We start from the raw sequence: 12,587 nt of genomic DNA, 5'->3' as shown, positions 1-12,587 counted from the left end.
AAATTGAAAATTGCATTCTGTAGCTCCCGTTATTTCTCTATCAGGCACTGCTGCTATAGTCAGTTAGGACTTTGCTGCTCAGGATCCAAGAGAGTCAGATGGGGGCAGTGAGCTTCAAATAAAAGTTTTCTAATCATGGACCTAGTTGGGGAGGTGGAGGGAGAGAAAATGGGCAGCTGCTGAAGTTCCAGGCCCTTGTGTTCCTCGTGCCCCAGGAAACACTGTGGCCAGGGCTGCTCATTCAACACGCAAGGCTGTGCATTCTCCGGGCACCACAGGCCATCAGCTATGTCCACTAGAGGTTCTGGGGTCCACAAACAGGTTTGAGACCTGGCTGGGGGGCAGGGATCTTTGATTCTAAAATGCATAAATAAAAAAGGCAGAAGCAAAATGAATAAATGATGAATGTCCACAAACATGACAGTGCGTGCTTCATTCATCATTAATGTTAATACTCATTAAAGTCTCATCACCACTGAAAACAATTTGTTCAGTTTCTCACTTCACAAGAAGATAAGAATGTGCAGTGACTGTCCAAAAACCATAGTCACTTGGAAATTTAAAATATGCTGCTTGGGCCCAAGTGATCTCACACGTAGAATTATAGAAATCTTTACAAACGTTTCTACACCAATAAAAAGAAATGTATTCAGTGTTGATGTGAGTGAATTGCGAGATGTCTGATGTGATACAGAGTGGGGTCCCCAAACACAATGCCATAATCCCTGAAAGTCATATAAAAAGGCCTTGTAATACTAGGGTAAATAAGAAAAAATATAGGAAAGCTTAAATGGCTATCAAGTGGATCCTAGTTAAACACGTTTGGCACACTTGGACAATGGACCACAATGCTACCCTGGAAAAGAACCAAGTACAGCCTCAAATACTGACATGGGAAGATGTTTTTGATATTGTTAGCTGAAAAGTAAGCTGGATAAGAATCTCTGTCATGTAAATGCATTTTTGTTTTTTGAAAAGATATGACTGCAATAAAAAATATATAGCTAATGTTTAGTGCTAAATGCTCTACTTGAGGGGTCAGCAAACTTTTCCTGTAAAGAGCCAGATAGTAAATACTTTAGGATTTGTGGGTCACATGGTCTCTGCTGCAACTACTCAGCTCTGCCTTTGTAGCTGGGAAGCAGCCATAAATAATATGTAAATGATCACTGTGGCTATGTTGCAATAAAACTTTATTTACAAACATAGGTAGAATTCCAGATTTGGCCGCAGGGCCATAGTTTGCCAACCCCTGCTCTATATCATTATTCTATTTAATCTCCAGATAGCCCTTTATAGCCGAGACTATCAGTGATCCTAAATTATGTATGTGGAAACGAAGGCTTAGAAAGAGCAAATGACTTGCCCAAGGTCATCAGCTCTTATGCGGCATAGAAAAAAGTCTGGAAAGAGACACACCACAGTGCATCAGTGCAGTTAACTCTGGGGAAGAGAAATGAGGAAGCTCTTACCCTTTCCAGTCCTACTGTAATGCTTTCAGTGCATAAGTCTCATGAATGTGAAGGTTAATCTGAAAATATTTTTTAAGACTTTGGGGAAACTCACAGTCTCCTCTGCATTCTCTGTTGATCTCGTGTGTTAGTGTGGACCAACGCGGCAGAACTGTCGGAACAATCAGTGGCCGAGGAAATTCCTGGGGCAGAGCCCTACAGAGAAATTTTTGTGGACCAGGACCTGGCCCAGTACGATAAGGTGAGGGGTCTCAGGGAAGCACAGAGCTACAGCAGCAAGAGGGACCATGGAGAGATTGCCACTGCCTCTTGTTCTCTGTGTCTCAAGGACTGTCCCTTTTTCCTACTTCCAAGAAACCACCTCTTCCTCCCAAGACATTCAGCCAGTGGCCACTGCTCATTTTATCCCAAATAACATCTACAACTACAAGGTACTGAGCACCTACTGTGTGCTGGGCCATGTCCTGTGCACTTGACATTTATTAGCTCGTTAATCTTCACCATCTTCAAACTAGATTTTATCAGCCTCACTTTGCAGATGAGGAAACTGAAGCTCAGAGAGGTTCAGTGATGTGTTCACGGCTGCCCAGTGCAAGGAGCAGTGTTAGGATTCAAAGCGAGGTCTGGTTAGCTTCTCAGCGGGTACTTCTAACTCCCACACAGTAATCACTTGGTCAACCTTCAGTGATGGAACAGTGATGCAAAAACACGTTCCTTGCAGGAGGACGTGAGCCCTGAAGTCAGGGAGGCGTGGGCCGAGAGACTCGTTAAAGAACCAGAGAGGTTTAAAGCAGGGATGCGAGCAGAACAGGAGGATTCAAGCCATCCTGGGAAGGGCCCAGGTCAATTTCTCCCCACTTAGACACGACATGAAAGTTACTCTAAAACAAGCAGTCTATAATATCTCGCTTTCCTTCAGGGCCAGGGCCTGCTCCTGCAGCAATTCTCAGAGTTTGTGAGGAGCAGACCTACCTGGGGTTCTTGTCAGACACGGAAATCCAAACCTTCAGAAGGCAGGGGTTCCAACCCAGGCATCCTGGACCAGACTCTGAAAAATGTTGCAGAAAGGCGAGAAGCCACACTCAGATTCTGTATTTATCGCTGTGTAACAAGCCATCCCAAAACTTAGCGGCTTCCAACAGCAATTCATTATTCCCCAGAATCTATGGGTTGACCTGGAAGGTTCCTTTGCTCGTGTCCCCTGGCCTCACTCATGCGGCCTCAGTCAGCCGCTGGCTTGGCCAGGCTGGTGGTCGGTCTCCATTGGCCTCCTTCCCACATCTAGGGCCTCAGCCAGGATGCCTGGACTGGTGCGCCCCTTTGTGCATGTGGTTTTTCATCACAGCACGGTGGTCTCGGGGTTCCCAGGGGGCCAGAGCAGAAGCTGCACAGCCTGTAAGAACTTGCCTGGAGATCATGCAGCATCACTTCCATTCCATTCCGTTGGTTAAAGCTAGTCACGGGGCCAGCCCAGACTAGAGGGTGGGGAAATAGACTGGATGGCAAAACTGCAAAGTATTTGTAGCCATTTTTCAACCTGCCTCAATTTTAACTTGGAAATATAGTGCAACCACTATAATTTTTTCTATTTATAGAAAATTTTTATAAGCCATTTATCATTTTTTCTATTTATAATAGAAAGAATTCTTTCTCTTTATAAGTCGTTTATACCCTGACTTGCCAGGACTCCTTCAAGTGACAATAAACAAATTAGCTTGAGGGGGAGCATCGATTAGCTCATCTTATTGGAAAATTTAAAGGGCCACTAGCTTCAGGTATGGCTAGATCCAGGAGCTTGAATAATGTCATCAGAACACCTCCCCACTACCAACTTCTCCCCTCTGTTTCCCTCAGTGTCTGGCTTTCTTCATAAGGCTGGCTTTGTGTGTTAGAAAAGACAAACTCAGGCAAACAAGCCTACATGATCCAAAAGGAGGCAAGATCCTCTCCCTCTGTAATCGATGTGTGAAATCTCTGATTGACCAGCTTGGGCCACATGCACATGGGGAGGTGGGACAGGAAGGAGCAGGGCACATGACTGACAGTCCTACCCAGACCAAATGGAAGGAGGAACACTCCCTCCAAGAAGGGCAAGGGGACCCTCAGCAGGAAAGCAGAACCCACAGCTGTCCACTGCCCTCTGCAAACTTCTTATATTCCAGCACTGGCACGGGGCCTGGCACTTAGTTGCTGCCCGATGAATGTTTGTTGCATGAGAAATGAATAAGCACCTGGCTGATCATAACAGGGTGAAACAGGGGAAACTGCCCAGGAGTAGGGAATATGTCTGATGCTCTCTCTTGAAGTTTTGCCACCAACTTTCACAAGGACCCAAAGGAAGGCCCCTGGCAGCAGCTGGCAATGTCAGACAGGCTTTCTCATGAGCAAGACCCTGTCCTTCCCCAGGTCACGGAGCTAGCAGGTTGTGAGGCTGACTGGACGGCTCTCCTGGGAATGAGCTGGCCCAGAAATTGCCCGTTTACCTCCTCCCGTGACTGCTTTGGAAAAGGCCTCTGGGGAATTTTTTCTTCTTCTTCTTTTTCTTCAGTTTTTCTGACATTTTATTGATAACGTCTGGTGAGAAGTTTGGGGGAATTTTTTTTTCCTTTTTTGGAAAACCTAACCAATTCTTTGGCTGCAGAGCTTTATCACTGGAGAGATGGAGGACAGGGTTAATTATACCTGTGGGTACAGTCTACCAGCAATTTTGTTTTTCCAGCCGAAAGTTGACATGAGCCCATGCAAATAAATCAGTATTCCTGTCTCATTTACTTTCCAGATTGAGTTACCTGGAAAAAATTCATACATGAATAGCCAAAAGAGGCAGGAAATATTAGAAGAGAGGAAAGGGAAAACAAATAGTTCAGAATGTTTTAAGTTAAAACAAATAACCCTCATTATAGGCAGAATGTGGTCAAACAGAATGTTGTTTTCCTAACTACCTTTCCTAGGTCCCCAGTGTGCTAGGCTGAATATTATAAATGAAAACACTCTAAGTAAACTTTCTAGCAACAAAAGTTCCCAAGTGGGATGGTTGTTCTTAATATGAAAGTCTAATTCTCGGGGAGAGGAAAGTTTCCGTACCTGTGAGGTATAGACATCCATTACAGGAGTCTATATACAATTACCTCATTTTAACCCAATTCTTGTCTCTATGAGATTTTCGAAGTGACAGAGATAGCCTTGAAAGTCTGCTTTTTCCCTCCCTGCCTGCCCTCACCTTCCCAAAGAATGATACCATATTTTTCCTGTCTTTCTTTAAATGGGCTCAGCCTTACACCCAGACCCACACCTAGTAAATTTCCCATTTGGCCTCCAACCAGGATGAAATAATTTGGCTGCTGGGAAAAGAAGTCAGCCGTCTCTCCGATTTTGAACTTGAATCTAAATACAAAGACACCGTGATAGCAAGCCTGCAGAACCAAGTGGCCAACCTGAGGCAGAAGCTGTTGGAAACAGCTGCCTCCAGGCAGAAGGAGAGGGTGATCCCGCCCAAGTTTCAGGTTCTGCATGAAGAGGACGATGCCCAACAGAGAGAGATCCAGAGCTTGAAAAACCAGGTAGGGCTCAGAGACAAGTGGGTCGGGGCCTTGGGGTCACAACACAGGGTGACAGCTCTCAGGTAGAGCCTGGGGGGAGCCACCCGGGTAGTTAGAAATGGGCAGTGAGCACAGCATGGTGAGGAGTACAGTTCCAGGGAGTGGAGGGTTGGCAAGTTTCTAGCCTTGTAAGAACAATATTAGATTTGATTAAGTGCCTACCATGTTCAGGCCCCGGTGCAGGTGCTTTGGGTGCATTAGCTTATTTATTTATTTACTTACTTATTTAATTTATTTATTTAATTTATTTATTTATGGCTGCATTGGGTCTTCGTTGCTGTGCACGGGCTTTCTCTAGTTGCAGTGAGCAGGGTCTACTCTTCACTGTGGTGCATGGGCTTCTCATTGCAGTGGCTTCTCTTGCTGCAGACCATGGGCTCTAGGCACGTGGGCTTCAGTAGTTGCAGCATGAGGGCTTCAGTAGCTGTGGCTCGCGGACTCTAGAGTGTAGGCTCAGTAGTTGTGGCCCACGGGCATAGTTTCTCCACAGCATGTGGGATCTTCCTGGACCAGGGCTCGAACTCCTGTCCCCTGCATTGGCAGGGGGATTCTTAACCACTGCACCATGAGGGAAGTCCCCTCATTAGCTATTTAAACCTCAGTCTTCTGACACATGCCATTCTACAGATGAGGAGACTGAGGCACGCTCAGAGATGCCCAGAAGCTTGTTACAGCTTGCACAGCAAGTGAGAGACAGTGATGTGATTTGGGCTCAGCTCTGCCACCTTGTACACCTCATGCTTTCACATCCACTTTGCATTTCCACCCAACTCCTGTCGCTTCAGTGACCACTTCTCACACCCACCCGGACCCAGCCAGAAAGAGCTGGAGATGGGGAGAAGGAACCCCACAGTGTTCCAAACACTGAGGCCTTTATCAAACCCTGAAGGCAGCTGCTGGTTCATTTATAGGGAATTTCACCAAAAAATCTCCACCCAGAATGTCTGGGTTTACCAGTCAACTTCTTTCCTCCTGAAACTAAATCCAAAAGAAAAAAAAATTTTTTTTTAAGTTTTAAAGAACTACTTTAAAATTGGCCACTGATCTTGTACATAAATTATATCTCAACAACGTTGATAAAAAAGCAATTGGTCATTGATGAATTTTGGCCTCAGTGCATAATTCTGCTTAAAACCGTAGTCAGATTTGGTTCAACATGACGGAGTAGAAGGACATGCTGTCACTCCCTCTTTCGAGAACACTGGAATCACAACTAACTGCTGAACAATCATCGACAGGAAGACACTGGAACTCACCAAAAAAGATACCCCACATGCAAAGACAAAGGAGAAGGCGCAAAGAGACAGTAGGAGGGGCGCAAACCCAATAAAATCAAATCCCATCACTGCTGGGTGGGTGACTCACAAACTGGAGAACACTTATACCACAGAAGTCCACCCACTGGAGTGAAGGTTCTGAGCCCCACGTCAGGCTTCCCAACCTGGAGGTCCAGCAATGGGAGGAGGAATTCCTAGAGACTCAGACTTTGAAGGCTAGTGGGATTTGATTGCAGGACTTTGGCAGGACTGGGGGAAAGAGCGATTACACTCCTGGAGGGCACACACAAAGTAGTATGTGCATTGGGACCCAGGGGAAGGAGCAGTGACCCCTATAGGAGACTGAACCAGACCTACCTGCTAGTGTTGGAGGGTCTCCTGCAGAGGCGGGAGGCAGCTGTGGCTCACCAAGGGACAAGGACACTGGCAGCAGAAGTTCTGGGAAGTATTCCTTGGCATGAGCCCTCCCAGAGTCTGCCATTAGCCCCAACATAGAGCCCAGGTAGGCTCCAGTGTTGGGTCACTTCAGGCCAAACAACTAACAGGGAGGGAACCCAGACCCACCCATCAGCAGACAAGCAGATTAAAGTTTTACTGAGCTCTGCCTACCAATGCCACAGCCAGCTCTACCCACCACCAGTCCCTCCTATCAGGAAACTTCCACAAGCCTCTTAGATAGCCTCATCCACCAGAGGGCAGACAGCAGCAACAAGAAGAACTACAATCCTGCAGCTTGTGGAACAAAAACAATATTCACAGAAAGACAGAAAAGATGAAAAGGCAGAGGGCCATGTAACAGATGAAGGAACAAGGTAAAACCCCAGAAAACAACTAAATGAAATGGAGATAGGCAACCTTCCAGAAAAAGAATTCAGAATAATGATAGTGAAGATGATGCTGGACCTCAGAAAAAGAATGGAGGCAAAGATCGAGAAGATGCAAGAAATGTTTAACAAAGATCTAGAAGAATTCAAGAATAAACAAACAGAGATGAACAATACAATAACTGAAAAAAAAACACACTAGAAGGAATCAATAGAATAACTGAGGCAAAAGAACGGATAAGTGACCTGGAAGACAGAATGGTGGAATTCACTGCTGCGGAACAGAATAAAGAAAAAAGAATGAAAAGAAATGAAGACAGCTTAAGAGACCTCTGGGACAACATTAAACACAACAACGTTCACATTATACGGGTCCCAGAAGGAGAAGAGAGAGAGAAAGGACCCGAGAAGATATTGAAGAGATTATAGTCAAAAACTTCCCGGGGCTTCCCTGGTGGCGCAGTGGTTGGGAGTCTGCCTGCCAATGCAGGGGACACGGGTTCGAGCCCTGGTCTGGGAAGATCCCGCATGCCGCGGAGCAACTAGGCCCGTGAGCCACAACTACTGAGCCTGCGCGTCTGGAGCCTGTGCTCCGCAACAAGAGAGGCCGCGATACTGAGAGGCCCACGCACCGCGATGAAGAGTGGTCCCCGCTTGCCACAACTAGGAGAAGCCCTCGCACAGAAACGAAGACCCAACACAGCAAAAATAAATTAAAAAAAAAAAACAAAAAAAACAAAAAAAAAACTTCCCTAACATCGGAAAGGAAATAGCCACCCAAGTCCAGGAAGCACAGAGAGTCCCATACAGGAGAAACCCAAGGAGAAACACACCGAGACACATCGTAATCAACTTGGCAAAAATTAAAGAAAAATTATTGACAGCAGCAAGGGAAAAATGACAAATAACATACAAGGGAACTCCCAGAAGGTTAACAGCTGATTTCTCAGCAGAAACTCTACCAACCAGAAGGGAGTGGCATGATATACTTAAAGTGATGAAAGGGAAGAACCTACAACCAAGATTACTCTACCCAGCAAGGATCTCATTGAGATTCGATGGAGAAATCAAAAGCTTGACAGACAAGCAAAAGCTAAGAGAATTGAGCACCACCAAACCAGCTCTACAACAAATGTTAAAGGAACTTCTCTAAGTGGGAAACACAAGAGAAGAAAAGGACCTACAGAAACAAACCCAAAACAATTAAGAAAATGGTCATAGAAACATACATATCGATAATTACCTTAAACGTGAATGGATCAAATGCTCCAACCAAAAGACACAGGGTTGCTGAAAGGATACAAAAACAAGACCCATCTATATGCTGTCTCCAGGCGACCCACTTCAGACCTAGGGACACATACAGACTGAAAGTGAGGGGATGGAAAAAGATATTCCATGCAAATGGAAATCAAAGGAAAGCTGGAGTAGCAATACTCATATCAGGTAAAATACACTTTAAAATAAAGAATGTTACAAGAGACAAGGAAGGACACTACGTAATGATCAAGGCATCAATCCAAGAGGAAGATATAACAATTATAAATATATATGCACCCAACATAGGAACACCTCAATACAAAAGGCAATCGCTAACAGCTCTAAAAGAGGAAATCAACAGTAACACAATAATAGTGGGGGACTTGAACACCTCACTTACACCAATGGACAGATCATCCAAAGAGAAAATTAATAAGGAAACACAAGCTTTAAATGACACAATAGACCAGATAGATTTAATTGGTATTTGTAGGACATTCCGTCCAAAAACAGCAGATTGCACTTTCTTCTCAAGTGCGCACGGAACATTTTCCAGGATAGGTCACGTTTTGGGTCACAAATCAAGCCTCAGGAAATTTAAGAAAATTAAAATCATATCAAGCATCTTTTCTGACCACAACGCTATGAGATTAGAAATGAATTACAGGGAAAAACCTGTAAAAAAAACAAACACATAGAGGCTAAACAGTATGTTACTAAATAACCAAGAGATCACTGAAGAAATCAAAGAGGAAATCAAAAAATACCTTGAGATAAATGACAATGAAAACACGACTATCCAAAACCTATGGGATGCAGCAAAAGCATCCCATAGTTCTAAGAGGGAAGTTCATAGCTATACAAGCCTACCTCAAGAAACAAGAAAAATCTCAAATAAACAATCTAACGTTACACCTAAAGGAACTAGAGAAAGAAGAACAAACAAAACCCAAAGTGAGCAGAAGGCAAGAAATCATAAAGATCAGAGCAGAAATAAATGAAATAGAAACAAAGAAAACAATAGCAAAGATCAATAAAACTAAAAGATGGTTCTTTGAGGAGTTAAACAAAATTGATAAACCATTAGCCAGACTCATCAAGAAAAAGAGGGAGAGGACTCAAATCAATAAAATTAGAAAGGAAAAAGAAGTTACAACAGACACTGCAGAAATACAAAGCATCCTAAGAGACAACTACAAGCAACTCTCTGCCAATAAAATGGACAACCTGGAAGACATGAACAAATTCTTAGAAAGTTATAACCTTTCAAGTCTGAACCAGGAAGAAATAGAAAATATGAACAGACCAATCACAAGTAATGAAATTGAAACTGTGATTAAAAATCTTCCAACAAACAGAAGTCCAGGACCAGAAGGCTTCACAGGTGAATTCTATCAAACATTTAGAGACGAGCTAACACCCATCCTTCTCAAACTCTTCCAAAAAATTGCAGAGGAAGGAACACTCCCAAACTCATTCTCTGAGGCCACCATCACCCTGATACCAAAACCAGACAAAGATACTACAAAAAAAGAAAATTACAGACCAATATCACTGATGAATATAGATGCAAAAATCCTCAACAAAATACTAGCAAACAGAATCCAGCAACACATTAAAAGGATCATACACCATGATCAAGTGGGATTTATCCCAGAGAGGCAAGGATTCTTCAATATATGCAAATCAATCAATGTGATACACCATATTAACAAATTGAAAAAGAAAAACCATATGATCATCTCAATGGATGCAGAAAAAGCTTTTGACAAAATTCAACTCTGATTTATGATAAAAACTCTCGAGAAAGTGGGCATAGAGGGAACCTACTTCAACATAGTAAAGGCCATATATGACAAAGGCACAGCAAACATCATTCTCAATGGTGAAAAACTGAAAGCATTTCCTCTAAGATCAGGAACAAGACAAGGATGTCCACTCTCACTACTATTCTTCAACATAGTTTTGGAAGTCCTAGCCACAGCAATCAGTGAAGAAAAAGCAATAAAAGGTATCCAAATTGAAAAAGAAGAAGTAAAACTGTCACTGTTTGCAGATGACAGGATACTCTACAGAGAGAATCCTAAAGATGCCACCAGAAATCTACTAGAGCTAATCAATGAACTTGGTAAAGTTGCAGGACACAAAATGAATGCACAGAAATCTCTTGCATTCCTATACACTAATGATGAAAAATCTGAAAGAGAAATTAAGGAAACACTCTCATGTACCACTGCAACCAAAAAATACAATAGCTAGGAATAAACCTACCTAGGGAGACAAAGACCTGTATGCAGAAAACTGTAAGACACTGATGAAAGCAATTAAAGATGATAGCAACAGATGGAGAGATATACCATGTTCTTGGATTGGAAGCATCAATATTGTGAAAATGACTCTACTACCCAAAGCAATCTACAGATTCAATGCAATCCCTATCAAATTACCAATGGCATTTTTTAGAGAACTAGAACAGAAAAGCTTAAAATTTGTGTGGAGAGAAAAAAGGCCCCGAATAGCCAAAGCAGTCTTGAGGGAAAAAAATGGAGATGGAGGAATCAGACTCCCTAACTTCAGCCTATACTACAAAGCCACACTAATCAAGACAATATGGTACTGGCACAAAAACAGAAATATAGGTCAGTGGAACAGAATAGAAAGCCCAGAGATAAACCCACACACCTATGGTCAACTAATCTATGACAAAGGAGTCAAGGATATACAGTGGAGAAAAGACAGTCTCTTCAATAAGTGGTGCTGGGAAAACTGGACAGCTACATGTAAAAGAATGAAATTAGAACACTCCCTAACGCCATACACAAAAATAAACTCAAAACGGATTAGAGACCTAAATGTAAGACCAGACACTCTAAAATTCTTAGAGGAAAACATAGGAAGAACACTCTTTGACATAAATCACAGCAAGATATTTTTTGATCCACTTCCTAGAGTAATGGAAATAAATACCAAAATAAACAAATGGGACCTAATGAAAATTCAAAGCTTTTGCACAGCAAAGGAAACCATAAACAGGATGAAAAGACAACCCTCAGACTGGGGGAAAATATTTGCAAAGGAAGCAACTGACAAATGATTAATATCCAAAATATATAAAGAGCTCATGCAGCTCAATATTAAAAAAACAAACAACCCAATCCAAAAATGGGCAGAAGACCTAAATAGACGTTTCTCCAAAGAAGATATACCGCTGGCCAAGAAGCACATGAAAAGCTGCTCAACATCATTAATTATTAGAGAAATGCAAATCAAAACTGCAATGAGGTATCACCTCACACCAGTTAGAATGGGCATCATCAGAAAATCTACAAACAACAAATTCTGGAGAAGGTGTGGAGAAAAGGGGACCGTCTTGCACTGTTGGTGGGAATGTAAATTGATAGAGCCACTATGGAGAACAGTATGGAAGTTCCTTAAAAAACTAAAAATAGAATTACCATAGGACCCAGCAATCCCACTACTGGGCATATACCTAGAGAAAACCATAATTCAAAAAGCCACATGCACCCCAATGTTCATTGCAGTACTATTTACAATAGCCAGATCATGGAAGCAACCTAAATGCCCATCGACGGACGAATGGTTAAAGAGGAAGTGGTACATATATACAATGGAATATTACTCAGCCATAAAAAGGAACAAAATTGGGTCATTTGTAGAGACGTGGATGCATCTAGAGACTGCCATACAGAGTGAAGTAAGTCAGAAAGAGAAGAACAAATATCCTATATTAACGCATATATGTGGAACCTAGAAAAATGGTAAAGATGAACCAGTTTGCAGAGCAGAAATGGAGACACACATGTAGAGAACGAACGTATGGACACCAAGGGGGGAAAGCGGCAGGGGGTGGGGGTGGTGGTATGATGAATTGAGAGATTGGGATTTACATGTATACACTGATGTGTATAAAATGGGTGACTAATAAGAAAAATATAAATAAATAAATAAACATTTTTTAAAAAGAGAGAGAAAAAAAAAAACGTAGTCAGTGCTTGGGGGCCCTTGTTCTCTTGTTCTCTGTTTACTGTCTTTCCCTCTGTAACCGATTCTAGGTACACAGTTTCAATCCTAGAAATGGTGCTGTAGAAAGGACACAGATTGTGTATGGTGAACCTAGGAGATTCTAGCAGGAAA

At 42.7% G+C, this 12,587-nt stretch overlaps 1 protein-coding gene across 1 annotated transcript in view; it reads left to right on the top strand.

Annotated features, from left to right (window-relative positions):
- LOC309797585 (forkhead-associated domain-containing protein 1-like) overlaps positions 1-12,587 on the top strand; it is a gene marked incomplete at both ends in the record, with an annotated part of 87,959 nt that overhangs the window by 43,818 nt on the left and 31,554 nt on the right. Inside the window, 2 exons of the mRNA XM_082646078.1 lie at positions 1,604-1,713; positions 4,796-5,032. Of these exons, the coding sequence (XP_082502204.1) occupies positions 1,604-1,713; positions 4,796-5,032 (347 nt within the window). The remainder of the gene's footprint in view (positions 1-1,603; positions 1,714-4,795; positions 5,033-12,587) is intronic.

Source organism: Mesoplodon mirus, assembly GCF_964341445.2.
Source record: "Mesoplodon mirus genome assembly, contig: HAP1_SCAFFOLD_759, whole genome shotgun sequence".
Taxonomy (NCBI): Eukaryota; Metazoa; Chordata; class Mammalia; order Artiodactyla; family Ziphiidae; genus Mesoplodon; species Mesoplodon mirus.
Note: the sequence above shows the minus strand (reverse complement) of the source record. Positions and strands in the feature narration are given on the sequence as shown.